The 27,289-nt window shown below is 38.0% G+C and overlaps 1 protein-coding gene across 5 annotated transcripts in view; it reads right to left on the minus strand.

The window, feature by feature from the left end:
* Positions 1-27,289, minus strand: part of LOC120232311 (S100P binding protein) — a 48,304-nt gene that overhangs the window by 9,763 nt on the left and 11,252 nt on the right. For 2 of the 5 annotated variants that reach the window (XM_039232973.1, XM_039232943.1), the window contains exons 2-5: positions 21,822-21,934; positions 20,263-21,107; positions 19,315-19,403; positions 18,239-18,342 (exon numbers count right to left, since the gene is read on the minus strand). In XM_039232973.1, coding sequence (XP_039088904.1) covers positions 18,239-18,342; positions 19,315-19,403; positions 20,263-21,105 — 1,036 coding nt within the window. In that variant the 5' untranslated portion in view covers positions 21,106-21,107; positions 21,822-21,934. The remainder of the gene's footprint in view (positions 1-18,238; positions 18,343-19,314; positions 19,404-20,262; positions 21,108-21,821; positions 21,935-27,289) is intronic. The other 3 variants (XM_039232963.1, XM_039232953.1, XM_039232981.1) reach the window with 2 other exon arrangements.

The raw sequence follows: 27,289 nt of genomic DNA on the forward strand, positions 1-27,289 counted from the left end.
GGCACCTGGGGGGCTCAGTCGGCTCAGGTCATGATCTCGCAGTTCATGGCTTCAAGCCCCGCATCGGGCTCTGTGCTGACAGCTAGCTCAGAGCCTGGAGCTTGCTTCAGATTCTGTGTCTCCCTCTCTGACCTCCCCCACTCATGCTCTCTCTCTCTCTCTTTCAGAAATAAATAAAACATTAAAAAAAATAAAAAAAAAAAAAGGAAGCAGTCTGGGTGGCTCAGTTGGTTAAGCGTCCAACTTCAGCCCAGGTCATGGTCTCACAGTTCATGAGTTCAAGCCCATGTCAGGCTCTATGCTGACAGCTCAGAGCCTGGAGCCTGCTTCGGATTCTGTGTCTCCCTCTCTCTCTGCCCCTACCCCACTCATGCTGTGTCTCTCTGTCTCTCTCAAAAATAAACAAACATTTTTTAAAAATTAAAAAAAAAAAAAAAAAAGCAGCACTGGTCACAGAGAAAGATAAGAAGTATGAGAATCACGGATTCAGCAAGGAAAACCTGAACAGGGAACAAAGGCACCTGTTTCCGGGGGACACTGAGCCTGGATCTACAGCTGATTCTTTTCACTACGAGAACGGGCTATACTGTTGAGTGTCTAATCTTCAACTTCTCCTGTAAATCCTTAAACTCCAACTACTTAAAGGCAATCGCAAGGTCTCTATTCCTTGCAATCAAGAAAATATCTAATATAGGAGAGGGAATGAAGAGGGAAAGAAAAAACAAAATGTGCTATGAGTGGAGGCTACTGCTTTTATAAATACATTAATAAAACAGTAATAAAAAGGAAAGAGAGATTAGTGAAAAACAAGAATGATGCAAACGTGTCACCGCTAGGCTAACAAAACTGTGATGATCTAGTGCAAAACTTGACTGATTTTCCTTGCAGACAGGGCAAAAAGCAAAAGAATGAAATAGGAATTATTATAGATTATGTATCATATAACTCATTTTTAAAGCAATGTGTTAGATACGGGATACTGAGTGATCTATGAATGTCCTTGACAATAATGCCAAATGCAAAATCAGAATTTACATAACGAATGCTGCTTGTGATCTTCAGGAAAAATCAAAGCAGAGACTTCTACTTCTAGGCATGATGAAATGCATGGGCTTACCTCCCATTGTGAGCAACCAGAAACTGGGCAAAATATATGAAACAAATGTTTTTTTTTTTTTTAATTTTAAAAAATGTTTATTTTTATTTTTTTAAAAAATATTTTTATTTATTTCTAGGAGAGAGAGAGAGAGAGACAGCGTGAGCAGGAGAGGGTCAGAGAGAGAGGGAGATACAGACTCTGAAACAGGCTCCAGGCTCTGAGCTGGCAGTCAGCACAGAGCCCGACGTGGGGTTCGAACCCACGAACCGCAAGATCATGACCTAAGTGAAAGTCGGACGCTTAACCAACTAAGCCACCCAGGCGCCCCAATGTTTATTTATTTTTAAGAGACAGAGACAGAGTGTGAGAGGGGGAGTGGCAGAGAGAGAGAGGGAGACCTAGAATCCGAAGGAGGCTCCAGGCTCTGGGCTGTCAGCACAGAGCCCAATGCGAGGCTCGAACCCACGAACCACGAGATCATGACCTGAGCTGAAGCCACCCAGGCGCCCCTGAAACAACTGTTTTCAGACTGCTCAGAATCATGATTCCCAAGAAGGGAAACCACTGAGGTACACCTTGAAACTTGTTACGAGTCTCTGAGTCTGTAACTTTTCAAAATAAAAAGTTTAAAATGAAGGCAAAATACTTTGTAAACAAACCAAAGCAGTTGAGATTTCCTCAACCAGCAGACCTACACTATAAGAAACTAAAAGTTCATCAGGAAAAAGGAAAGTAACAGATGGAAAAGACTCGAGAGCACTGAAAACAGTCAGAATGTGAGTAAACATAAAAGACTTTTTCTCACTTAAAAAAGTCTTTCAAAAATAACTGTTTTAAATAAAAATGTGTTGGGGCACCGGGGTGGCTCAGTCATCAGTTGAGCATACAACCTCTGCTCAAGTCATGATCTCACGGTTCAACAGTTTGGGCTCGCTGCTGTCAGTGCAGAACCTGGTTTGCATCCTCAGTCCCCCTCTCTCTGCTCCCCCACTCACACTCTTCAAAACTAAACATTAAAAGAAAAAATAATAAGGTGAAGCATTAAAAAAAATATATATGTAAAGTATATAAAAACAATTGCATAAAAAAACAGAATAGAGATTTGGAAGTCTATTGTTACTAGGGCCTTACATGTTAAGTGGGTATTATTTGAAGATGGACTAATAAGTTGCAACGCATATTATAAACAATGGAATCACAGCCCTCAAAGTGTGTCCAAGAATCCCTGGGGGTCCCTCAATACCCTTCTGAGGCTTAATGAGGTCAGACTTATTTTCATGACAACATTAAGCTGTTATTGTCTTTCCCACTTGCATCGCAACTGTGTAAGGGGCCTGGGTGGTTCAGTCAGTTGAGCGTCCAGCTCTTGATTTTGGCTCAGGTCCTGATCTTACTAGGACCGTGAGATGGAGCCCCATGTCAGGGGATCCTCTGTCTGCCCCTCCTCTGCTCTCTCTTGTGTGCGTGCTCTCTCTCAAAATAAATAAATAAACATGTCAAAAAAAGTGTACTGTCAAGAGGCTATATGATATGATATAGGTTGGAGAACCACACGTGAGGACCTAACAGTCTTCTCTTTGGCCAGGCATTAAAAGAGATTTGCAAAAATGTAAGTCAATGCCATTCTTTTTCCTAAATTTTTGGTTTCATTTTTAAAAAGTTATTTTTAGAGCCACCTAGCTGGCTCAGTCAATGGAGCCTGCAACTCTTGATCTCAGGGTTATGAGTTCAAACCCCATGCAGATTACATTTTTAAGAAAGTTATTTTAATTTAATTTACTTTTTAAAATTTTTAAATTTTATTTATTTCTGAGAGAGAGACAGCATGAGCAGGGGAGGGTCAGAGAGAGAGGAAGACACACAATCTGAAACAGGCTCCAGACTCTGAGCTAGCTGTCAGCACAGAGCCCAACATGGGGCTCGAACCCACGAACTGTGAGATCATGACCTGACCTGAAGTCGGACGCTTAACTGACTGAGCCACCCAAGCGCCCCAATTTATTTATTTTTTTTAATTTTATTTATTATTGAGACAGAGAGAAACAGAGCATGAGTAAGTGATAGGCAGAGAGAGAGGGAGACACAGAATCTGAAGCAGGCTCCAGGCTCTGAGCTGTCAGCAGAGATTGAGGTGGGGCTCAAACCCACAAACCGTGAGATCATTACCTGAGACGAAGTCGGACATGTAACCAACTGACCCACCCTGGCACCCCTATTTTATTTTTTTAAATGTTTATTTTGAAGGGGGGAGGGGCAGAGAGAGAGGGAGACAGAGAGTCCCAAACAGGCTCCACGCTGTCAGCACAGAGTCTGACGTGGGGCTCCAACTCACGAACCATGAGCTCATGACCTGAGCTGAAACTGTTAACAGAGTTAACATATACATGATTCCAATGAAAGTATCATCAGAATTTTTTTTCTGGAGCTTAAGTTTTTATTAAAAAGTTAACTTGGAAAAAAAAAAAAAAGCAACAAATAGTGAGGAAAAAACTGGGGCAATGGGTGCAATGGTGTACATGACAGACTACTGGCCGTAGATGTTAAAGCATATTATAAGATCATTATAGTTAAAAGGGCATAGGGTTCATCCCTGTAGAGACACACTTTAAAAATAGAAAAGAAAACAAACTTAAGAAATAGATTCAATTGTATACGAATATTTAATATATGATAATCATGACCTGAACCAAAATCAAGAGACAAATGCTTAACTGACTCAGCCACCCAGGTGCCTCCTCCAAAACTTATTTTTAGTTAAAAATTTATTATTTCTGTTAACGTGCAATGAGTTATTTTAAAATATATTAATAAAAAATAATTTTTCAGTTCTTTTAATATGATTAAGTTAGATGGATGTAACTCACACAAACAGAAATACTCTTTGGGGTCCCCAATTTATAAAAGTGTAAATGGGTCCTGAGACCAAAACTTGTAAGAACTACTACCCTAGAATAACCACAAAAAATAAAGCAAAGAGGTACAGGTAATAAATCAAGCATGGAGATAAAATGGAATACTAAAAAATACTTTAAAAACAACAAAAAAGGGGATTTGTGGCTGGCTCAGTCAGTGAAGCCTGGGATTCTTGATCTCAGGTCATGAGTTCAAGCCCTATGTTGGGCGTGGATGGAGCCTACTTTAAAAAAATTGTAAAAAACATAAACTAGCAATAATAAGAAAGAGCCTTTTTAAAAAAGGATCAAGAAAAGATGAAAGAAAAAAAAAAGAACTGATAGACAAATAGAAAACAAGTAACAAGATGGCAGATTTAAAACAAACCATACTGACTAGACTAACACTTAAATTAGAAGACTGAAATTATGAGGGGCGCCTGGGTGGTCTGACTTCAGCTCAGGTCATGATCTAACTGTTTTTGAGTTCGAGCCCCACATCAGGCTCTGTGCCGACAGCTCAGAACCTGGAGCCTGCTTCGGATTCTGTATCTCCCTCTCTCTCTGCCCCTCCCCTGCTGGCACTCTCTCTCTCTCTCTCAAAAATAAACAAACATTTAAAAAAAAAACAAGACTGAGATTGTGAAAGTGGGGGGATAAAAAGCCAGACTCAACTACATAGTGTCTATAAGACATCCACAAAGATATGAGGGCACCTGGCTGGCTCAGTTGGGAGGAGTATGTGATTCTTTTTTTTTTTAATAGTTTACTGTCAAGTTGGTTTCCATATAACACCCAATGGGAGTATGTGATTCTTGATCTTGGGGTTGTGAGTTCGAGTCCCATGTTGGGGGTAGAGAGTACTTAAAAAGAACAACAACAACAATGCATACAGTAGTGAAAAGAAAGCTGGAATAGTTATATTAATATGAAACAAAGTGATTCCCAAACAGAACATTAGTAAAAATGTAAATGTTGAATGTTGCTAAGAGTAAAAAAAAGGTCATAATGATAAAGGGGTCAATTTATCAAGACGATATAATATTCCTATAAGTGTATGTATCCAATAGCAGAGATTCAAAATATATGAGGTAAAAACTCACAGAACTGAAAGGAGAAACCGGAAAATCCACAATTAGAGCTGGAGATATTTAAACACTCCCTTTAGAAAGGAAAATCTGTAAGGATATAGAATTGAACACCACCAGCAACCAACAAAATCTCACAAAAATGTATAGAACACTCCATCATCAGAAATATATACTTTCAAGTACACAGGGAACATTCACCAAAACAGACCATATGGTGGGCTATAAAAATAAGACTCGGCATATTTAAAAGAATTGAACTCATGCTGAGAATATTCTCTGACCACAAGGGGATTAAGCTACAAATAAAAAGATTACTGAAGATTCCCAAATATGTAGAAATTAAGCAACACACTTCTAAATAACTCATAGGTCAAAGAAGTAATCACAAGGGAACAGATATTACTTTGAGCCAAATGAAAATGAAAATATATCAAAATTTGTGGGATGCACCTAAGCAGCACTTAAAGGGAAAACCTGTGGCTTTAAATGCTTGCAGAAAATAGAAAGGTCTCAGATCAGTGATCTAACCTTCCACATTTAAAAGACAGAAAACAAAAGCAAATTAAACCCAAAGAAAGTAGAAGGAAAGAAACAACAAATGGAGAAAAAAAAGAAAATGTAATAGCCAAAACCAATATAGAAATATGAAACTAAAAAGCTACTTTGGGGGGAAAAAATCAGTAAAACTGAAAAACCTTTAACTAGATTGTCCAAGAAAAAAAAGACCCAGTACCAATATTAGAAATGAAACAGTGACCATCACTACAGATCCTACAGTAATTAAAGGAATCTTTAGGGCAACATCATGAATAATTTTATGCCAATAAATTTATCAACATAGATAAACTGGATAAATTCCCTATAAGACACAATTTTTATTTATTTTTTAAATATTTTTGGGGCGCCTGGGTGGCTTAGTCGGTTAAGTGTCCGACTTTCGCTTAGGTCATGATCTCGCGGTTCGTGGGTTCGGGCCCCGCGTCGGGCTCTGTGCTGACTGGCAGCTCAGAGCCTGGAGCCTGTTTCAGTCTGTGCCTCCCTCTCTCTCTGACCCTCCCCTGCTCACGCTGTCTCTCTCTCTCTCCTAAAAATAAATAAAAACACTAAAAAAAAAATTTAAAAAAAAAAATATTTTTAATGCTTATTATTTTGAGAGACAGAGAGAGAGAGACAGTGTGTGAGTAGGGGAGGGGGAGAAAGAGAAAGAGAGAAAGAGAGAAAGAGAGAGAGAGAGAGAGAGAGAGAATTGGAAGCACGCTCCAGGCTTTGAGCTGTCAGCACAGAGTCCGACACAGGGTTCGAACTCACAGACCGCGAGATCATGACCTGAGTTGAAGTCGGACATTTAACCGACTGAGCCACCCAGGCGCCCCAAAACACAAATTTTAAATAAAATGGACTCAAAGATAAAGAAATTCTGAAAAGCCCTGTATCTATTACATCTGTTCTTTGACACCTTGCCAGAAAGAAAACTCCAGGGTCGAATGGCTTCAATCCTACATAAACTGAGAAAACACTTCCCTACTCATTTTATGAAGCCAGTATTACCACAATATGTAAACTAGAAATACAAGAAAAACTAAAACCTAACACTCCTTGTGAACAAGACATAAAAACCCTTAAAAATATTAGCAAACTGAATTAAGGATAACTCATTAAGACCAGGGAGTTTATCCCAGGAATGCAAGTTGGCATAACAGTAAAAAATCAATAAATGTAATACACCATATTGCAGAATAAAGGAGAAATACCAGTATGACCTTCTAAATAAATGCAGAAAATTCAACTGACAAAATTCACCACTCATTCATGATAAAAACTCCCACCAAACTAAAAACAGAAAGGGAACTTCCTCAACCAAACCTATCAATAGAAGGGGAACTTCCTCAAACCCGAACAAAGAGTATCTATGGTAAATCTACAGTTAATATCACAGTTAATTTACTAGAAATCCTAGCCAGTGCAGCAAGGCAAGAAAAGTAAACAAAAGGTCTGTACAGATTAGAAAGGGAGAAATAAGGTGTCCTTATTTGCAGATACGATCATGTTAACACAGATAATCCTAAGAGATTAAAAAGTTACCAAAAGTATCAAAACCACAATGAGATATCACCTCACACCAGTCAGAATGGCTAGTATCAAAACAACAAATAAGAAGTATTGGCAAGGATGTGAAGAATAGAGAACTTTTGTGCAGTATTGGTAGAAATGTACATTGGACAACCACTATGGAAAATGGTATAGAGGTTCCTAAAAAATTTAAAAATAAAAATACCATATGATCCAGTAATTCTACTACTGGGTAATTACCCAAAGAAAATGAAAACACGAATTTGAAACAATGTATGCACCCCTATGTTTATTGTGGCATTATTTACAATAGTCAAGATATGGAAACAACCCAATTTATTGTCTACAAAAGATGCATGGATAAAGAAGATGTCACACACACCCCCCCCCCCCACAGGAATATTAGTCAGCCATAAAAAAAACGAGATCTTGTCATCTGCAACAACACAGATGGACCTAGGTGGTATAATGCTGAACAAAATAAGTCAGAGGACAACTAATATGAGTTCACTTACATATGAAATCTGAAAACAAAACAAATAAAACAAAAAGCTCAAAAAGACTCTTAAACACAGAGAATAAATTGGTAATTGCCATCAGGAAGGTGGGTGAGGGAGTGGGTGGGGGAGTGGATGGGGGAATGGGTGAAATAAAGGAGATTAAGAGGTACAAACTTCCAGTTATAAGATAAATAACTCATGGAGATGAGAAGTACAGCATACAGAATATAAGCAATAATACGGAGTCACACTGTATGACAGATGGTGACTACACTTATGGTGGTGACCATTTATTAAATTATAAAAAAGCATTAAGATACTGATGAATTTAACAAAATATGTACAAAATCTGTACAATAAAAATGACAAAATGCTACTGACAAAAAAAAAGTTACTGACAGAAATTAAAGAGGCCATAAATAAATGGAGAAATATATCCTGTTTACAGGTTAGAAGGCTTTATATTATTATGATATCAGTTCTCCCCAGACTGATTGATTATAGGTTCCACACAATCCCAATGAAATACCCAACAGGTATTTTGAACAAACTGTTCAAACTGTCCGTTTTTGAACAAACTGACAAGCTGAAGTCAACTTTTTAAAAACTTAAAGAAATCCAAACAGTTTCAAGTCTTGCTATAAAGTTATAGTAATCAAGACAGTATAATATTGGCATAAAAACAGATATATGTCAATTGAACAGAATAGAGAATTCAGAAACCCATGGAAAGGATAGCCTTTTCAAAAAATCTAGAAATATTCATATACCAAAAAAAACCCTTAAGGCTTTGCAGTACAAACCCCACAATAAATAGTATGATCACTTTGCAAAAGTTATACAAACCCTATTATGACTCAGCAATTCCACTCCTAATCATTTACCCTGGAGAAATGAAAACACATATCCATACCAAAACCCATATATGAATGTTCATCTATGCTTTATTCATAAGAGCCAAAAACTAGAGAGACAGATGTCCTTCAACAAGTGACTAGATTAAACTATAGTATATTCATACAAGAAAAAATTCAGCAGCAAAAGTACAGAATTACTGATACACATAGCAACATGGACAAATATCTTAAAATTATTCCAAGTAAAAGCAGCCAAACACAAAAGAGCACATGCTGCATGATTCCATTTTTATGAAACTCTAGAAAAGACAAATTTAATTATAGTGACCAAAAAGAAATCAGTGGTTTCCCAGTGCGGGAGTGGGACAGAGACAAAATGACTGAGATGGAACACAAGGAAAACTGGGGGATGGTGGGAATGCTAGGTCAATCTTGACTGCTGTGATGACTTAACAGGTGGATAAATACGTCAAAGCTCAGCAAAAAGTATACTTAAAACGGGTGCATTTTAGGGGCGCCTGGGTGGCTCAGTCAGTTAAGTGTCTGACTCTTGATTTCGGCTCAGGTAATGATCTCATGGTGTGTGAGTTCAAGCCCCTTATTGGGCTCTGTGCTGACAGATGGCCTGCTCAGGATTCTCTCTCCCTCCCTCTCTCTCTGCCTCTACCCTACTTTCTCTTTCTCTCTCTCAAAATAAATAAATAAACTAAAAAAAAAAAAACCCACTATAAAATGGGGGCACTTTATTTCATGTAAAGTATACCTCAACAAATCCGATTAAAAACACAGGTCAAGGCATACATCCAGAGAAACAGAGACTGAATGCATGAGTTTATCTCCTCTTGCTCCTTACTAAATTAGAAAAGAAAGGACTCAAATAAATGGTCTTAGCAACCATCTAAAGAAACTAGAAAAAGAGCAAATGTAAGTAAGCAGAAAAAAGGACATAATACATATCAGAATGGAAATCAATGAAACAGAAAACAGAAAAATCAGTGAAACAAAAGCTGGGTTCTTTTTAAAAGAAGGTATTACATAATAGTGTTCATAAACTTTTAGCCAGACTGGAAGAGAGAAGACACAAATTACAATTTGTGTACAAAAACACAAAATCATCTTCCAAGAATAGGAAGATGACGTCACTAGAGAAAACTATATAAAAGGCTAATAAGGGAATGTTACTAACTTCATGCTAATAAATTTAACAACTTAGATGAAATGGTCAAAGTCCTTGAAAGACTACCAAAGCTCACCCAAATTCTTCTCTACAAACTCTTCTGGAAAATTTGAAGAGGTAGGAATATTTCCCTATTTATTCTGTGAGGCCAACATTACTTTGATACTAACACTGATCAAGAGATTATAGGAAAAGTATAAACCAATATCCCTTAAGGCAGATGCAAAAATTCATAACAAAATTCTAACAAATCAACCCAATGCTATCATTATAAGGATAACACTTTAAGACCCAGTGCAGAATGCATAAGACCAGGAATGCAAAACTGGCTTAACATTGGACTTTAAAAATCACAGTAACACTATATGATCATCTCAATAGATGAAGAGAAAGTGTTTAACAAAATCCAACATCCATTTCTAATAAAACTCTCAACAGGCTATAAATAGGAGAGAACATCCTAAAGTTGATAAACCTAAAATAATAGTTAACAGTGAAAGACTAAGTGTTTTCTTCCTAAGATCAGCAACAAGTTACCTGTACTACTCGTATTAAACATTGTACTGGAGGTTCTAGCCAGTGCAATATGGCAAGAAAAGCAAATAAAAGGCATCCAAATTGGAAAGGAGCAAAAAAATGTGTTTATTTGCTGATGACATGATCACATATGCAGAAACTGATGCAATCTGCACAAAAGCTACCAAAACTAACAAATGAATTTAGCAAAGCTGCAGAATATAAGGTCAATGTACAAAAATCAACTGAACTACATTTTTAAAAATTTTTTTTCTAACTGTTTTTATTTATTTCTGAGAGAGAGAGACAGCGTGAGAAGGGGAGGGTCAGAGAGAGAAGGAGAAACAGAATCTGAAACAGGCTCCAGGCTCTGAGCTAGCTGTCAGCACAGAGCCCGACGTGGGGCTCCAACCCATGAACCATGAGATCATGACCTGAGCCGAAGTCGGACGCTTAACCGACTAAGCCACCCAGGTGCCCCTCAACTGAATTTCTATACACTAGTATGAACAATCTTTTGTAAAGATGGGAGCATCTGGAATTTATAAACTGCTGGTGACAATATAAAATGGTACAACCACTATGGGAAAGTTTGGTAGTTTCTTAAAAAGCTAAACAACAACAACCAACCCAACAAACATAAAACAAAAACAGAGAAAGCTAAACATACCTACCATATGATCCAATCATTTTATCACTAGATTTTTACTCAAGAGAAATGAGAGCATATCCATACAAAGATTTGTACATGAATGTTCATAACAGCTTTATTTCTAATAGCCAAAATTTGGATACAACCCAAATGCCCATCAATAGGTACATGGATAAACAAACTGTGGTATATTTATATAATGGAATATTACTCAGCAATAAAAAGGAATAAACTATCAACAAAATGATGAATTTCAAAATAATTAGGCTTCAAAAAAGAAGCTAGTATATACTATGTGATTCTATTTACATAAAATTCTAGAAATTACAAACTACAATACTGATAGCAGATCAGTGGTTGCCGGGGAAATAAAGGAGTCAGGAAAGGCAGGAGAGAGGAATTACAAAGAGACACTAAGTAACTTTGGGGTGTGGCAGGTTTATTTCAATTGCAGTGAATTTCATGGGTGTATAGAAATGTCAAAACTCAACAAGCTGTATCCTTTAAATTTGTGCATTTTGTTCAATTATAATAAAAAAGAAAATCTTGAAATGAGAAATTAGTTCATAAATAAGAATACAATATGCAAAGTGAACAAAACAGGAAAAGGCTCTTAAAATCATAAATCTGAATATAAGTATTCACAAGGGGCGTCTGTCTGGGTGACTCAGTTGGTTAAGCATCGGACTCATAGTTTCAGCTCAGGTCATGATTCATAGTTTTGTCAGTTTGAGTCCCGCATCTGGCTCTCTGCTGGCAGCATGGAGCCTGCTTAGGATTCTCTGCCTCTCTGTCTCTCTGTCTCTCTCTGTCCCTCCCCTGCTTGTGCTGTCTCTATCAAAATAAACTTAAAAAAAAAGCAAAGAAATCAGTAAGAAGAAAATATTCCAGCAAGTAGAATAATTGGCATAATACAATGGATAAAGAGAAGACCCTAAGAACTTCCAGAGAGAAAAAGACAGGTACATATAAAGGAATAAAAATTAAATTAATAACATACTTCTTAAGAAGACTAGATGTAGGTCTCCAAAATTCTGAAGAAAAATGATTTTCAATTTAGAATTCTCTACCAAACTACCAATCAAGTATGACAATAGAGATGTTTTCAGATATGGAAGGCCACCCAAATTTACCTATCACACTTCCTTAGAAATTCTCAGAGAATGTGCTCCACTAAAACAGATCAAGAGGAAGAAATCAGGGTCCAGGAACAGGAGTCAACCGGGAGGGCAGCAGAAAGAAGTACCAGGATGACACCTGTGCAGCAAGGCCGGAGAACAAGCCGTACAGACTGGAGCAGGACACAAGGCTCTAGGAAGGTCTCCAGAAAACATTTTTAAAGGAATTGATAAATTACTAGGTGTGTTTGTGCACTTGTGGAAGGGAGTAACACAGACACACAGACAACATAGATAAGGATATAAATTGCATTTCTAAAAAGATTAAGGACAAATTAATTTGTAGTTTAAAAAATAAGTGAGGTAGGGGCGCCTGGGTGGCTCAGTCAGTTGAACATCTGACTTTGGTTCAGGTCATAAGCTCGTAGTTCGTGAGTTCGGGCCTCACATCTGGCTTGCTGCTGTTAACACAGAGCCTGCTTTGGATCCTCCGTCCTCCTCTCTCTCTGCCCCTCCCCTGCTTGTGTTCTCTCTCTCTCTCAAAAATAAACATTAAAAATAAAAATAAATAAAAATTAAGTGAGGGAATTAACTACTGCAGAAAAGTAAATTACTCAAGAAAAATGAAACCACAGTATACTGCTTGGCTTTGCAGTGAATGATATTTACATGGTTGTGATATTGACGAATACTGATCTAACCACCAGTAGGGAAGCTACTACCAGAAAATAGAAAATAACAAGTGTTGGTGGGAGTGCAGAGAAACTGGAATCCTTGTGCACCATTGGTGGGACTATAAAATAGTGCAACCACTGTGTTAAACAGTAAGGAAGTTCCTCAAAAACTTCTAAGTAGAACTACCATACCATCTAGCAATACTTCTGGGTACATGTCCAAAAGAACTGAAAACGGGGTCTGGAGGAAGAGATCTGCGCACCCACGTTCACAGCAGTGTCATGCACAAGAGCCAAGAAATGGAGGCGACTCAAATGTCCATTGAAGGATGAATGGATAAACAAACTGTAGTGTATATACACAGAATGGAATATTATCCAACCATAAAAAGGAAGGAAATTCTGGCACATAATACCCCATGGGTGAACCTTGAGGACATTATGCTAAATGAAAGAAGCCAGTCACAAAAAGTTAAGTGCTGCTTGATTCCACATATATGAGGTATCTAAAATAGGCAAATTCACAGAAACAGAAATTAGCATGGTGGTTACCTGGGACTACAGGGAAGGGAAAAAAGCAAGTTTGAGATTTGCAAGATAAAAAAGTTCTATAGATGTTTTGCAACAATGTGAATCACCTTAACACTACTGAACTGCACACTTAAAAATGGTTTAATTGTGGAGTGCCTGGGTGGCTCAGTTGGTTGTGTCTGACTCTTGGTTTTGGCTCAGGTCATGATCTCACAGTTCTTGAGTTCAAGCCCAGAATTGGGCTCCACGCTGACAGGAGTCTCCTTGGGGTTCTCTCCCTCCCTCTTTCTCTGTCCCTCCCCTGCTCATGTTCTCTTTCTCTCTCTCTCAAAATAAACAAATAGACTTAAAAAATGATTTAATTGGTCATTTGGTATTATTTTTCTTACCACAATTTAAAAAAAGATTAATGAGGTCATGTCAGAAGACACGGGAGCCCACTTTAAGGAAGGAATTCCCACTGGTCAAATTTGGGACAAATAGACCATTAAAAAAAAGTACTGACTATATATGAGGACTATTATAACACAATAATTTTTAAGAATCTATGAGGTAATAGTGATACTAAAAATATCTTTATAGAATGGAGAGTAATCATTGCAAAAGAAATTATATTATTTAGAAAATGAATACTTTCTATGCAAGTCTCAGTGTAGTAGCTGATTTAGGTGAGGATCATAAATGAATACTAAAATAATTAACAACTGTTGTGGAACAGGATATTCAAATGATACCAAAGCAACACCCCATAGATGACTTACTAATTACAAAGGGGAAAATGCACCTTACAATGGAAAGATATGGCAGTTACTACTTTAACAAAGTGATCAAACTTAGCATCACTATTAGAACACCATGCCAAAAAGAAAAAGAGAAAATAAAAACATCCTGCCACTGCGTGGTGCGCCCTAATCTGATGAAGGATGAATACACAACAGTGCCTATGAATTATACCAGCCAAAAATGCTTACTCTGAATCTAATCCCTCCTCTAGATCCAAATTCCAATACAGAGGAAATACAGGGGATAGAGGAACAAGTTAAATGACACCACAAGGAAACAATCAGACACAATTCAGAATGTGAGACAATCTATAAAACAAGTGACCTGGATTAAGAGAGACTAGAGAGACAATAATTAAACACATGAACCTTGATTAGATCCTGTTTAAACAATTTACAAGAAGACATTTTTGGGAAAACCGGGGAAACTGGAATATAAATTAGATACTAGATGATTTTTAAAAATCATGATTAAATATATATTTTCAATAAACATAGATAAAAAATGTTTAACCTCACTAATTATTAAAACAAAATACGTTAAAATTTACCTATCAAATTGGTGACAATAAAAATTAATACAATTTTTGGGGGGGCAGGACAATCTGGTAACATGTAACACAGGTTTTTAAAATATTTATATACTTTACCCAGCAATTCCACTTCTAGGTATTCATCCTATAGAAATAAGAGTTGTACATAAATATTTATTGACCAGAATGTTCACTGCAGCATTAGTAATGAAAATGGGCACGACCTAATTATCCAAGATGGAATAATAAATTATATAATACTTTGTAATAATTAAAAATCTTAATTTGAGATATTTAACATGAAAAGGTCCTTAGAATACATTAAGTTTATGGAAGAGAATAGTTAGTTTTTGGATCCCAGAGGACACAACTAGGAACTACTACTGGAAACTACAGGGAAGTAGAGTTTGTCTCAGTGTAAGGAATACTAACAATTAGAATTTTTTAAGGAATGAATGGCCTGCTTCATGAGTTAACGAGTTTTGTATTATTAGAATTCTAAGCATAGGCTGAATGGTCACTTGAAAAATATATAGAACAGATTTATATGTTAGTAGATTAAAGAGAAGATCTTCATGCTCCTTTTCTACTCTAAGAACTTATTCCATATAAAGTTTTCCATTAGCTGGACTGACAGGAAGGAAGTTGTTGGTATTTCTTCAGAAATGCTATTGAAGACTCACCTGGCATTAAACTAAAAAGAGATTATATTTATATTAGAATACTGGAGTTGAAGGATGACTTACATTATTATATTCTGTATCAATAACACACACATTATTGATAAAGTGAAAGAAGATGATTAACCCTATGGAGAATTAAAACTAAATAGGCAGGACGACTGATTTCTCTGTGTCTAATAAAGAACCTGAAGAGTTATACTTTTCCAAGGTGAAACAGCACCTAACATTATCAAAAAGGACAGGAGGCACTATATGCTTCCTCTTTTTGTTTCTGGCTACTCTTTACTTCATAAAAATAGAGGAGGAATGAAATATATCCACATTCTCCTATGCAATTTAGTACAAAATCTTTAAACTTTGGACACATGAGTAGTGGGTAGTGGGAAGTAACACAAAAACATGGTATCACACTGGGTTTCTGGAAAGCAGAAGCAAGTGCCAGAGGCCTGTGAAATTTTTAGAATAAAAACTGGTGATGTTGGCAATTCAAAAAACAATCCCCTAAAAGACACACTTAAAAAATAATAACCTTTTATTATGGACGTTTTCAAATACACACCAAAGTAGAAAATATAGGGGCACCTGGGTGGCTCAGTTGGTTAAGCATCCAGCTTCAGCTCAGATCATGATCTCATAGTCCGTGAGTTTGAGCCATGCATCGGGCTCTGCGCTGACAGCTCAGAGCCTGGAGCCCGCTTCAGATTCTGTGTCTCCTGCTGTCTCTGCCCCTCCCCCACTCATGCTCTGTCTCTCTGTCTCTCGATAATGAATGTTAAAAAAAAATTAACAAAAAACAAAGTAGAAAATATAATGAACTCCTACATAACTATCATTCTGCTTCATTTATCAACATTTTGTTAAAGTTGTTTCCTCTAATTTTCCAAGGTTTTGACTTTTTTTTTAAGATTTGAAAATAGACACCTGACATCATACTACTTTACCTATAAAAACTTCAATTTGAAAAGATACCTTTTCTTGCAAATAATACCAAGTATTCAACAAATGTTGGCTGCTAGGTACTGTTAGTGGCTAGGTACTGTTCTATGCATTATACTTATGCATACAAGTATTAACTTTCACGTATGCTAAATCTCATTATTATACCCATTTTGCAAATGAGAAAACTTGAGTTTTTATTGGCTGAGGTCATAGAGCCAGTAAGCAGTGGAGTTAGGGTATGAACCCAGAAGTTAAATCTAAACCAGACTTTACTCTCCCAACCACTAAAGTATGCTGTCTTTCTTTGATATGTGTTATTTTGGCTGCTTCTCATGGGACACAGATTATTACGGTAAAGTGGGAGAGGGACTGCTAAATGGGAAAGAGACTGGAAAGACGCTGTAACATGAGCAGCTCCGTATTGCTTTTCTTGTGAAATTTTCTCTTCTAAATGCACCATACAAGAAGGGAATTATAATTGGATATCATCAGTGTGACTTGCCTAGGACATAAAAGTCACCTCACAGAGGGAAAAGCAATGTTCAAGTCTCTCCCACAGAGGTTAAACACACAAAAACTTCTCTTAATCTGCCCCTCCAAATAATGACCTGGGGCGAGGGGTCTGGGCTGATAGGAGAGGAAGTGTCTCTCGTTCCACCAGGCCTTTAAAACGGTTCAAACGAGGGACACGTGGGTTGCTCAGTCAGTTAAGCATCTGACTCTTGATTTTGGCTCAAGTCATGATCACACAGTTCATGAGTTTGGCATCGGGCTCTCCACTGACAGTGTGGAGCCTACTTGGGATTCTTTCTTTCCCTCTCTCTCTGACCTTCCCCTGCTCTCTTTGTAAATAAATAAATAAACTTAAAAAAAAAAAAACCCACAAACTTTAAAATAGTTCAAACAAAAAGATCTTACAAGCAGAGGGCTGAGCAATCCGTACAAGTAGTATCTGATTGCTTAATGAAATCTTTGAGTAAAAAATAAAAGGACTTGGAATAAAAAATTCTTCTGGCTGGATGCCTCAGTTCCAAAACTACTAAATAATTAAAGATTTGGAAAAAAAAGGGGGGGGAGGCTCCTCCGAATCTTGGGTCAAGAATTCTCCTAAAACTCTTCCTAGTAATTTATGACAGGTCTTAGAGTAACAGAATTATTTCCCCCATGGAGCCTACCTAGGGCATCCTCCACTCTCCCCAAACATAAACAGAAGTGCTCCTTCCTTGTTCCCAGTGCATATTATATAGAATTCTCTTAGAGCACTCAACAATATTGCGATGTAATCATCTTCACCTTCTCTGGACTATCAATTCCTAGAGAGCCAGGACCCTACTTTGGTCCTCTTTACATTTCCAATCCCTAATCTTCAAACTTAGCACCACTGAAAATATTTGAGGAAGATTTGCTAAATGAATAGAGAAAGAAGCTGAAGATGACCAAAAATGGAGTGATCTTAAGAAGATCACTTTTATCAGTACCTCCCTAACCTCAGCCCCTTCAGTATACCCCACAAGTTCCCTCCCTTTAGTTTTCCCACCAGCTACTAGTCCAGGATGAATGAGAACACGGACTATAATCTTTTGAGGGCTGGACAAAGAATCCAGCCACTTTGCTTTGTAATAGCCTTTAATAAACTAGGGAGAACTCAGCTTGAAGAATCTGGAAGGTAGTCAAAACTTTTTATTCAAATGCCAAGATACAGAATATTATTTGAAATGCCTGCTTTTTTACATTTAAATCCTGAAGGAAACAGGGAAAATAAATAATTCTAAATAAAACACTAATGATTACTAAGCAGTCCCTGGTCGTCCACTTCTATTTCTCAGACAAAAAATTCCCTATCAGAAAATTGCAGGTCAGGTTACAGCCCTCAGCCATGGGGGAGGTACTCTTCATGTACTGGTATGAGTCTCCTTGGATCCCTCTCTAATACTGGTTAGCCAAACCACACGGGGGATTATTTGGGTAGATAATCTTTTAAAGTAAAAACCTTTGGATAAGGAAGTTATCTGTCTCACCAATTTTAGAAAATTCAAAATAATCTCCCAGTTTTATCTATATTACACTGGAAAAAAAAGAAGTCCCATCACATCTTTTACATGCCATTCTTTGGTTACCATGTTACCTTGGTTAGTGTCCTTTGGGTGTGTTATATGAGCAATGACTTCCTTGAGATAACTTTGCTTCTGCTTTTCTAGATCTGATTGTGAAAACGTCGGAACATTAGTCCTTGAACAAAGCAAACCAGAAGGAGGAAAAACAGTCCATTAGAACCATGAGTATAGGGTTTGTAGAGAGAAGTCATATATTGCTGATCAGTTAGTACAACTAACTTTCAGAGGCAAAATACTCTTTAAAATCCAATGACAGAAGACAGTGTTAGTCATGTAGTATAAAGCTGAAATCAAGTATGGAATTGAGAAAAAAAGGAAGATAAGTGAATTGAGAAAAAAAGTGAAGATTATCCAGTCCCCTGCATAGGGCTCTGTGCTGATAGTGCAGAGCGCTGGGGATTCTCTCTCTCTCCCTCTCTCACTGCCCTGTGTCTTTCTCTTTCTCTCTCTCAAAATAAATGAACTTAAAAAATTTTAAAGCAGAATAAATATCTGTGTAACAAAAAAATTTTTTTTTAAATCCCATTGTAAGGAAGCCAATCTGACTCAACCTAAAAACTAGCTCTGCTAATTGAAAAGGCCCATGTAGAGACAGTGCCATCTCCTGGCAACAAGAGAACAGACTGTAAAGTGACCCAAATCTGCAACCTCTCCTAGAATTTTCCACCAAGGACACCTGCATTCAAGTTGGGAGAGATGACTAAATGATCTTCTACAGAGCTGTATTTTAATATTTGTGTTAAAATTATTCTGACTTCCTATCATATCTGTGACCAGGGCTCCCCATACACGGGAAAAGAAGTCTTATACTTATACAGGGCTTTCACTAATAGGCCGTTTTGACTCTTCAAAATAACCTTGTGAAACAGCAGAGAAGGCATCATTAGCCTCATTTTGTTGATAAATCAACTGAAGTCAGAGATTATTTGACTTGCCCAAGGTTACATAGCTACGTGTTAGTGGTCCCAGAACCTAGAGTATGCTTACTCCTGGTGCGTGGTTTTATTCCACACTAAGGGGAAACTGAGAAGGGGAAGAAAGAAATTGAAGAGCACGAACAGAAACCAGAATATTATCACAGTGTTACCTCCTTTTGGCTTGCAGAACAGGTAGGACTTTGCCTAGTCTTCTCTCATTGACTTTCAGCTTCCCAGAGTCCTCATCAAGGACACCCTGCTTTCGTTCAAAGCAGAAGACAGTTATCAGAAAAAAACCTGAAAACACCATTTAAGGACCTATTCTTAAAGTAAGGGCTACAAAGGCATATTCCTGAACCCTACTGTGTAACAGGCACTATAGCAGATGCCTTAAATGAGACAATGACTAATTTTAAGGAAAAGAAAGAAACCCTAAGTGGTATGCCCGTTATGATAGACTGGGAAGCAGGCTTAAAGAGGTTAGGTAGACTGCCCAACATTTTTTAGCTCTTCAGTGGCTGATCAGATGCTGTATCTCATTTAGCATGGCAACCAGAGACTGACACTTAGGGTTAAAACCCAAAGAAAGCAGGGGCGCCTAGGAGGCTTAGTCGGTTAAAGGTCTGACTTCGGCTGAGGTCTGACTTCGGCTGAGGTCATGATCTTGTGGTTGGTGGGTTTGAGCCCTGCATTGGGCTCTGTGCTGACAACTAGCTTAGATCCTAGAGCCTGTCATCAGATTCTGTATCTCCCTCTCTGAACCTCCCCTGCTCGCGCGCTCTCTCTCAAAAATAAATAAAAAACATTAAAAAATAGAAAGGAAAAATAATAGTAAGATCATAATTATCTTAGTAATTAGTCAATAAGTAGCAACTTAATATTATATACCAGTTACCATATTGACATTATTTCATTAATCCTTACCATATATGTGTGAAGTATTATTTAGTCTCATTTATAGATAAGACATATGAGAGACCAGAGGTGCTAAATAATTTTCCCAAGGTCACAGTTCTAGTCAGAGTTCAAATCCCAATTTGTTTGATGAATACAAAGCTTTGCTATACCACTTGTTACTGAAAAGACTTTTTCTCTTTATCTTGAAAAAATATACTTACTTTGTTTGATGAACTGGAAACAACTGGAAATGTCATTTCACAATTTGATTTATGTGATTCATTTTTCCAGGATGACCCCATATGAGGAGTCTCTGAATTGTCCAAGATCTGAGAGAATACAGGTGGAGGTCTCGTACTGTCAGGCATATTTTTACCAGACACAGTTTCCTGTAAGTTATTGTCTGGAGAAGAGAGTGGGGGCATATCCCAAGCAGAATGACTGGGACTGATCCCTTCAGACTCAGTGCAGAGTTTGCTCTCATTTGGGCTAAAACCATCTTCTCTCATCTCTTCCCCAAGGGAGGAGGGCTGTTCAAGATCTTTGGATGAATCAGTCTTGTTCTTATCAAGCAGAGCATTACAAACTGTTGAATTAAATGGTGCAACTGTTACTTTTATAAGGTTCTTTTCTAGTGCAAAGTGTCTGTTTAATGGTTTAGTAGGGGTTGGTCCATGACCAACTGATGTACTTAGTTGAGGTAGTTTTAAGAGGCCAGGGGTGTCAACTACTGGTCCCATGGTGTACGATGAATTTTTCTCTTGGGAAGTATCAAATAGATTTTGATTCCCTTTCCCTCCCTTCTCAACATGCCTGCTGTCATCTTTAAGCAACCCTCCTCCCCAAGAAAAGTGCTCATTTGATAGCTCATCATCCTTTAAGAGCTCCTGAATATCTTCCTCTGTGAAACTGAAATGGCCATCATCTTCTTCTCCCTCAGACAGATCCAGCAAGGAGTCATCCAATTCATCCTCATCTGAGGAACCCCATGAAAATGGGGCATTGTCTTTAGGCAAGAGAGAAGTCCCAGAAGACTGTTCAGAGGGCAATAGTGAGCACGTCATATCTGGAAAAATAAGAGGCAATTTCACTGAGGAACAGGAAATCCCCTTATATTAACTTCTATCTGTTCTACAGAGTAGTAGTATCCTGATATTTCAAATTCTTATATTGTGACTTGTAACATGAGAAAGAATTTTAAGATATATAACCTTACCAGAATCAAGGAAATACACATTCAATCAGTGACGTGCTTTTTTTCACAACAAAACGGTAAAAATTAAGATGTCATGATATCTAAGTTTGTAAGGATGTAGGAAACAAGCACTCTCACAATCAGAATAAAAGAATATTAAGTCAGCACAATATTTTGTGGAGACTAACTTGCAGTACCATTTGACCCCACAATTTTACTTCTGGCAATTTTCCCTGCAGTAATAGCTGTACAAACACACATGGATACATTTATAAAGATGTTCAAAGCAGAATTTTTCAAAATAGTCAAATATTGGAGAGAACCTTAATGTTCATCACCAGAACTATTCAGTGAAATCATGGTACATTCATTCTACGGAATACTTCACATTCATTGTATTTATGAACACAATGAAATAGATCAGTATATACTATCATGTAATAATATCCACAACATACAAGCAAAGCAAATATATATTACGTAAAATGTTTGGATTTTCACAGTTTACGCTTTGTAAAAACAAACATGTATAACTTTGGAAGTTAAAAAAAAAAACTTTAAGAATACAAGAATTGTCTTCCATACTGTGTGGAGCTGCTGGCGTGATCTCTTTGCCACGAGACCAAATGGAAAAAGGTTTCAGCTCCCGCTAGCTGTTCCTTTCAGGAGACTTGTCAAAATGATTGACTCCCACCTTCCTGCAGGCACAAAGAAAATTAGAGGATCTTCTCATCACTTTCAACTCTGCTAATTACAAAGTCAACTGTATTATGCTTTAAGGTGCTCCACCTATTAATTTTGATCTTGATTTTTTTTTAAATACCAGAAAGTTGGATTTTGAGTCAAGAACATCAAAGAAAAATCTTTGGAGGAAAAATTATGCAACTAAGGAACTAGTTTTGTTCCTCCTAACAATTTGTACTTTGCTAAGAATTACCATTTGCTCCAGTAAAATGGATACTGCCCTTGGGAGTCCTCAGAACTTGCTTAGAGTCCTGTTTCTATCACTGACCAGCTGTAAGAATTTGGGCAAGTCACTAAACCCCTGGATTGGTCTCCTCATTTATAAAATGGGAAAGGGATGGAGAAGGGTACTAGGCAATGTCTAAGATTTCACCAAGATCTAGAAGTTCATCATGATCACACCTACCAAAGTTTCATTTTCCATTTATATATAAATGCAAAGAACAGATCCAGAAAAATATAAAACTGATGACTGCCATAACCTCTTAGAGGGGACCAAGAGATCTCAAGGGAAGACTTCAGTATCATTCTACTATCCTACTTGGATATTTGTATATTACTTATGCAATCAAAACTTAGCTTTTACACAGAGATGGACCTAATCTAAATTATTTTCTAGATGGGAAAGGTGATAAAAGCTTATATTTCACACATCACGTCAACATCTGAGAAGCCATAAGAAATGCTTAAACACTAAATTCAATAATTTCTAAAACCCCCCATTAGCCTTTTAACTGTGATTTTCCCCCACCCTACTTTTCCTTCACATTCTGAATTTTAGCTTTAGTTCATGCATTCTTTCAGAAAACGTTTTCTGAGCTACTATCATCACACAACACTGAGCAAGATAACATGTTTCTATAGACTTCTTAAAAACAAAGATATATGGTTTCCACCCTTGGTAGGGAGACAACATTGAAAGTTATGGACTAACATGAGAAAATATAAAATGGTATGAACAATAAAGTACTGGAGAAATAGAAAAGAAAAAAAAAGAGAGGTATTACAGGAGAATTAGAAAGGATTTAATAATACTGTATTTTATTTTATATTTGAAAGTTAAGAAAGTAGATCTTAAAAGTTTTCATCACAAGGAAGAAATTTAACTATGTGAGTTGGTATGTGTTAACTACTCTTACTGTGGTAATCATTTAGTAATATTTACATATATCATGTTGTATTGACCAAATGAAGAGTTCAATAAATGTTCACTCTTAGGAAACTAAGGTTAAGAAGCATTAAGAGGGGTGCCTGGATGGCTTAGTCTGTAAAGCATGTGGCTCCTGATCTCAGGGTTGTGAGTTCAAGCCCCATGCTGGGTGCAGAGATTACTTAAAAAATAAAAAAAAAAATTAAAAATTTAAAAAGGCAGGAAGGAACTTAACCAAGCACACAGAGCTAATAATGCTAGAACAAGGATCCAAACCCAGGTCCAATTCCAAAAGTAATGTTTTTTCTGCTACCCTTGTCAGAGATTTGCCTAGGGTCAGTCAGCAAACGGCAGAGCCTTCCAATTTCAGTACACTCTCTAACATATTATGAAAGATACAGATACTGATCCCTCGGCAAAAATAATTTAAGCCACTATATTAAACACAGGCTTCCCCGGACTTCCCAGGTAGAATAGAAGAACATGAGAAATACCCCTGAATGTGGCCAAACCTCACTGGAAGAAAACCCTTGTTCCTGGCAAACTTTACTGTACATACACAGAACCAGTATCCTTCACAACAACTGAGAACATCAATCCCTAAACCACATGACAACCAGAGGCACAGAGCTGACTTTTCGGAGTTTCTTTCAGAGAATGTTCCAGTAAGTTTGGGAGCAAAATTATGCAAAACAATACAATATGCAGATAATTTTTAACTTGCACAAATCATTCTATCCACAATTTTATTTCCTCATTAAAAATGCTTTTTATTATATATAACTTAAAACATACACAAAAATAACAACAGTATAACAAACTCCCATAGACCCATCACTCAGCCCCAACAACTATCAACCCATAGTAAATCTCATCCCATCCACCGCCCCCCTTACTGGATTATTTTGAAGCAAATCCCAGGCATCACATTATTTCATCTGTAAATAACAGGAATTCCTTATCATAAAATACACGGTTCAGGTTTCTAATTATTTTATAAATGTCATATTTTTTAAGATTTAAAAAAATCGGTTTCCACATAAGTCCACACACTGCCAATTGGCTGATATGTTTTATATTTTAATCTATAGACTCCCCATCTTTTTTTCCTTGCAATCTGTTAAAGAAACAGTACCATACAGTGTATGGATACACACATATATCATTAAATTATAAAAATATGTATAGGAATAAGAAGCACAAAGTTCAGGAGAGTGGTTATTTCTGGTGGTAGAGAGGGAAGAGGAAGGTTAAGGGGGCATGAGTATCTTCAATTCTATGTGTAATATTTTACTTCTTAAAAACAAACAAAAAGAAAAAAGACCTCTAAGAAATATGGCAAAGGGTGCCTGGTTGGCTCAATTAGCAGAGCATGTGACTCTTGATCTTGGGATCATGAGTTCAAGTCCCATGTTGGGTGTGTAGAAATTACTTAAAAAATATATATACGGCAACATAATGAGAGTAAAACAAATGAAGCTATGTACCCATTCCAAGGGGAGACAAGAAAGTTAATCATTCCTCTAAGTTCCATCCTAGTCCCTGAAACACCTGATAACATCTAAGAGAACTGGATTCTAAACATGTTCCAGGACATTAGCTTCAAACAAACCTTGGTCAACACTGGCATCATACCCCTTACCTTTGGTAATTTATGGAATAACACCTATTGTTCACCTGACATTCACCTTTGATCAGAGGCTATTTTGGGTTCTTGAAAGAACATGAACCCTGGACCCCCCTTCCAATATAAACTCATAACCCCAAGTGACAGAGAGACTCACTTTTCCTTTTCCAAGTCTCCCAGATACTCTATCTGCTATACCCTCTCACTTACACTATTCAGTGAACCCTGTTCTCACTTCCTTCTGGCTCACATTTGATTTCTAGCCTGCACAAAGCCAAGGACTCTCTTAGCTGGAATCTGGAAGACCCCTGAGTCCTCAGATTCAGCCTGCCTACATCAATAAGATAAAGCTGAATGGTGTGCATAATGGTATTATTTAGCATAAATAATTTTTATATGCTTAAAATATGGAATAGAAATATTTTTAAATTAAGAAGCCAAAGGAGAAAGACAAGGATTACATTCTGAAGTTTCAAATGTCCTCTTCTGTACAATAGAGACCATCACAGTAGCTATCTCATAGTGTTGTTGCCAGAATCAAATAAGACCATGGACAAAGAGCACTTAGTGCACTAGAAGCACAATGAAAAAGCTAATCAGTAGTGGCTATAGTTTTTATTTCATCCCACATCATCACCTCCCTGACCCCCTAGAGAAGCTTTCGGAAGCAAAGACATGGTAAGAAAGAGTGCTAAACTAGTAGAGAACTCCCCCTAGGTCCTTGCCTGTTAACAAATTATCCAGTCTATTCTGATGTCTTCTAGTTTAACCCAGCGTTCAACCATATTGCCACTGCGTGCATATCTGAAATATCAGGCAAATCCTGTGAACTAATGGTTACTGAAGTATCTTGCATAGAGGAACTGAGCTAAAATTCAGAGACCTCCACAAGTCACTTAAAGTCTCTGAACCGCAAAACAGATGAGAACACTCTTCTGAAAATTGGGGGATAATATTTAACTTCAAACACAGATTACCATGAAGATCAAATGAGGGGATGTTTATGAAAGCACTCTAAACCTAAAAGCCCTATCCTAATGAAAGTTGATATTTAATGAATTTGCAAGAGGTGGAAAAAAAAATCGCGGATAAAATTACATTCTAGAATGATGTTCCACAAGACGGCTTTAGTACTTCTCTGTCTCCATTCTACCATTACCTGCCTTTCTTAGCACTTGCTTTGTAACTGCCACCTAAAATCAGATCTCTTTATTTTTAAGGGAAGAATATTTTCCCCATCTCCCAAGTCTGTCTCTTAATTCCTCTGCTCCCCATCCCTTCTGTGACCCTATTCTGTCCTTCCATGTCTCTCTCACCTGTCCACCCCCTTCTTCACACTTCAGTTTACCACCCCCTTGCTCTGTTCTCTAACCACCTAGCTGCAACCTCAGAAACTGGTTCCCTTGCTATTTTTATCGAACCTAAGAAAACCTATCGCCTTAGAGCACAAAGCCTTATTTTATTCAGGCCACTAAAACAGCAACACCAGACAAAACTCCGTATCCCTCTTTCAAGGTTCCAAAACCAAGACCATTACCAAGCTAGATCCCATAGGTATGTCCAAAGGCAAGGATTATTTCCAAGGGACAGGCCTTTGATTTCCGACCTTTCCCATATGCAATACATGTGAGGCACGTGGCACAAAAGACACTCACTGGGCTTTATCACTCTGTAAAATGGGCATAACATTTAAACAAAATCAAAGTGAAGTGCAATTATCTGTAAGAATTCTGCAACTTCCTTTGAAGTTAATGGAAATACCGTATGCTAGGGGAAAAAAAACCAAAAAAACCTAGGGCTGGAAATCTCTGCTTTAGGTTAACATTTCACTAGCTATGGATTCCAGGACTCTAATCCCACAGGGTCATAAAAACTAAATATTACTAAGCTGCAGCAACAGGTTTCTTTTTTTTTAAAGGAAAACGTTTCTAAGATAATTTAGACAGGATTGCCAAAGCTCGCAGCGTCTAACAAACCCTGGAGAAACTGGAGATCAGGGTGGGGCGGCAGCAGGTGGGCAATTCAATCACTTCTTTCCCTTCCCCGGGGCCCTCCCTCCGGCCCAAGAAGGAACCGGTGGCACCTTCAGTCCCGAGAACACTTCCCGGCCCAAGTCCACCCTTCGTAAGGTACTGCTTGGGCTCCCCCTGCTCTTCCTTACGAATACAACGGCCCCAGCACAGCATCGCCCGCGGGGCTGGGCCTTCGAACTTCCCTCCTTCCCTCCCCCGAAATCACCAAGAAACTCCCGCCTCCCCGCGGAAGGCGGGAGAAGCGCGGGCTGGCTCCGCGCCCCTCCCCCCGGAGGGGCCAAACCGACCCCTCCGCGGGCCTGCGCGGTGCACCCCTCACCCTGAGAGTGACAACCCACACCCACACCTCCGCTGGACCCCGGCCCCGCCAGCCCGAGGGGTGGGTCATCTTCTCCCTCCCCCACCTGCAAGGCGCGGCTGGAAGACCACGATCTTCTTCCTAGCAACAGCCCCCCAAGTGGGGCATGGGGCAGCCGCACCCCCGACCCACCTAACACAC

This window comes from Hyaena hyaena, unplaced genomic scaffold (assembly GCF_003009895.1).
Source record: "Hyaena hyaena isolate Hyena2069 unplaced genomic scaffold, ASM300989v1 scaffold_3, whole genome shotgun sequence".
In the NCBI taxonomy this organism is placed as follows: Eukaryota; Metazoa; Chordata; class Mammalia; order Carnivora; family Hyaenidae; genus Hyaena; species Hyaena hyaena.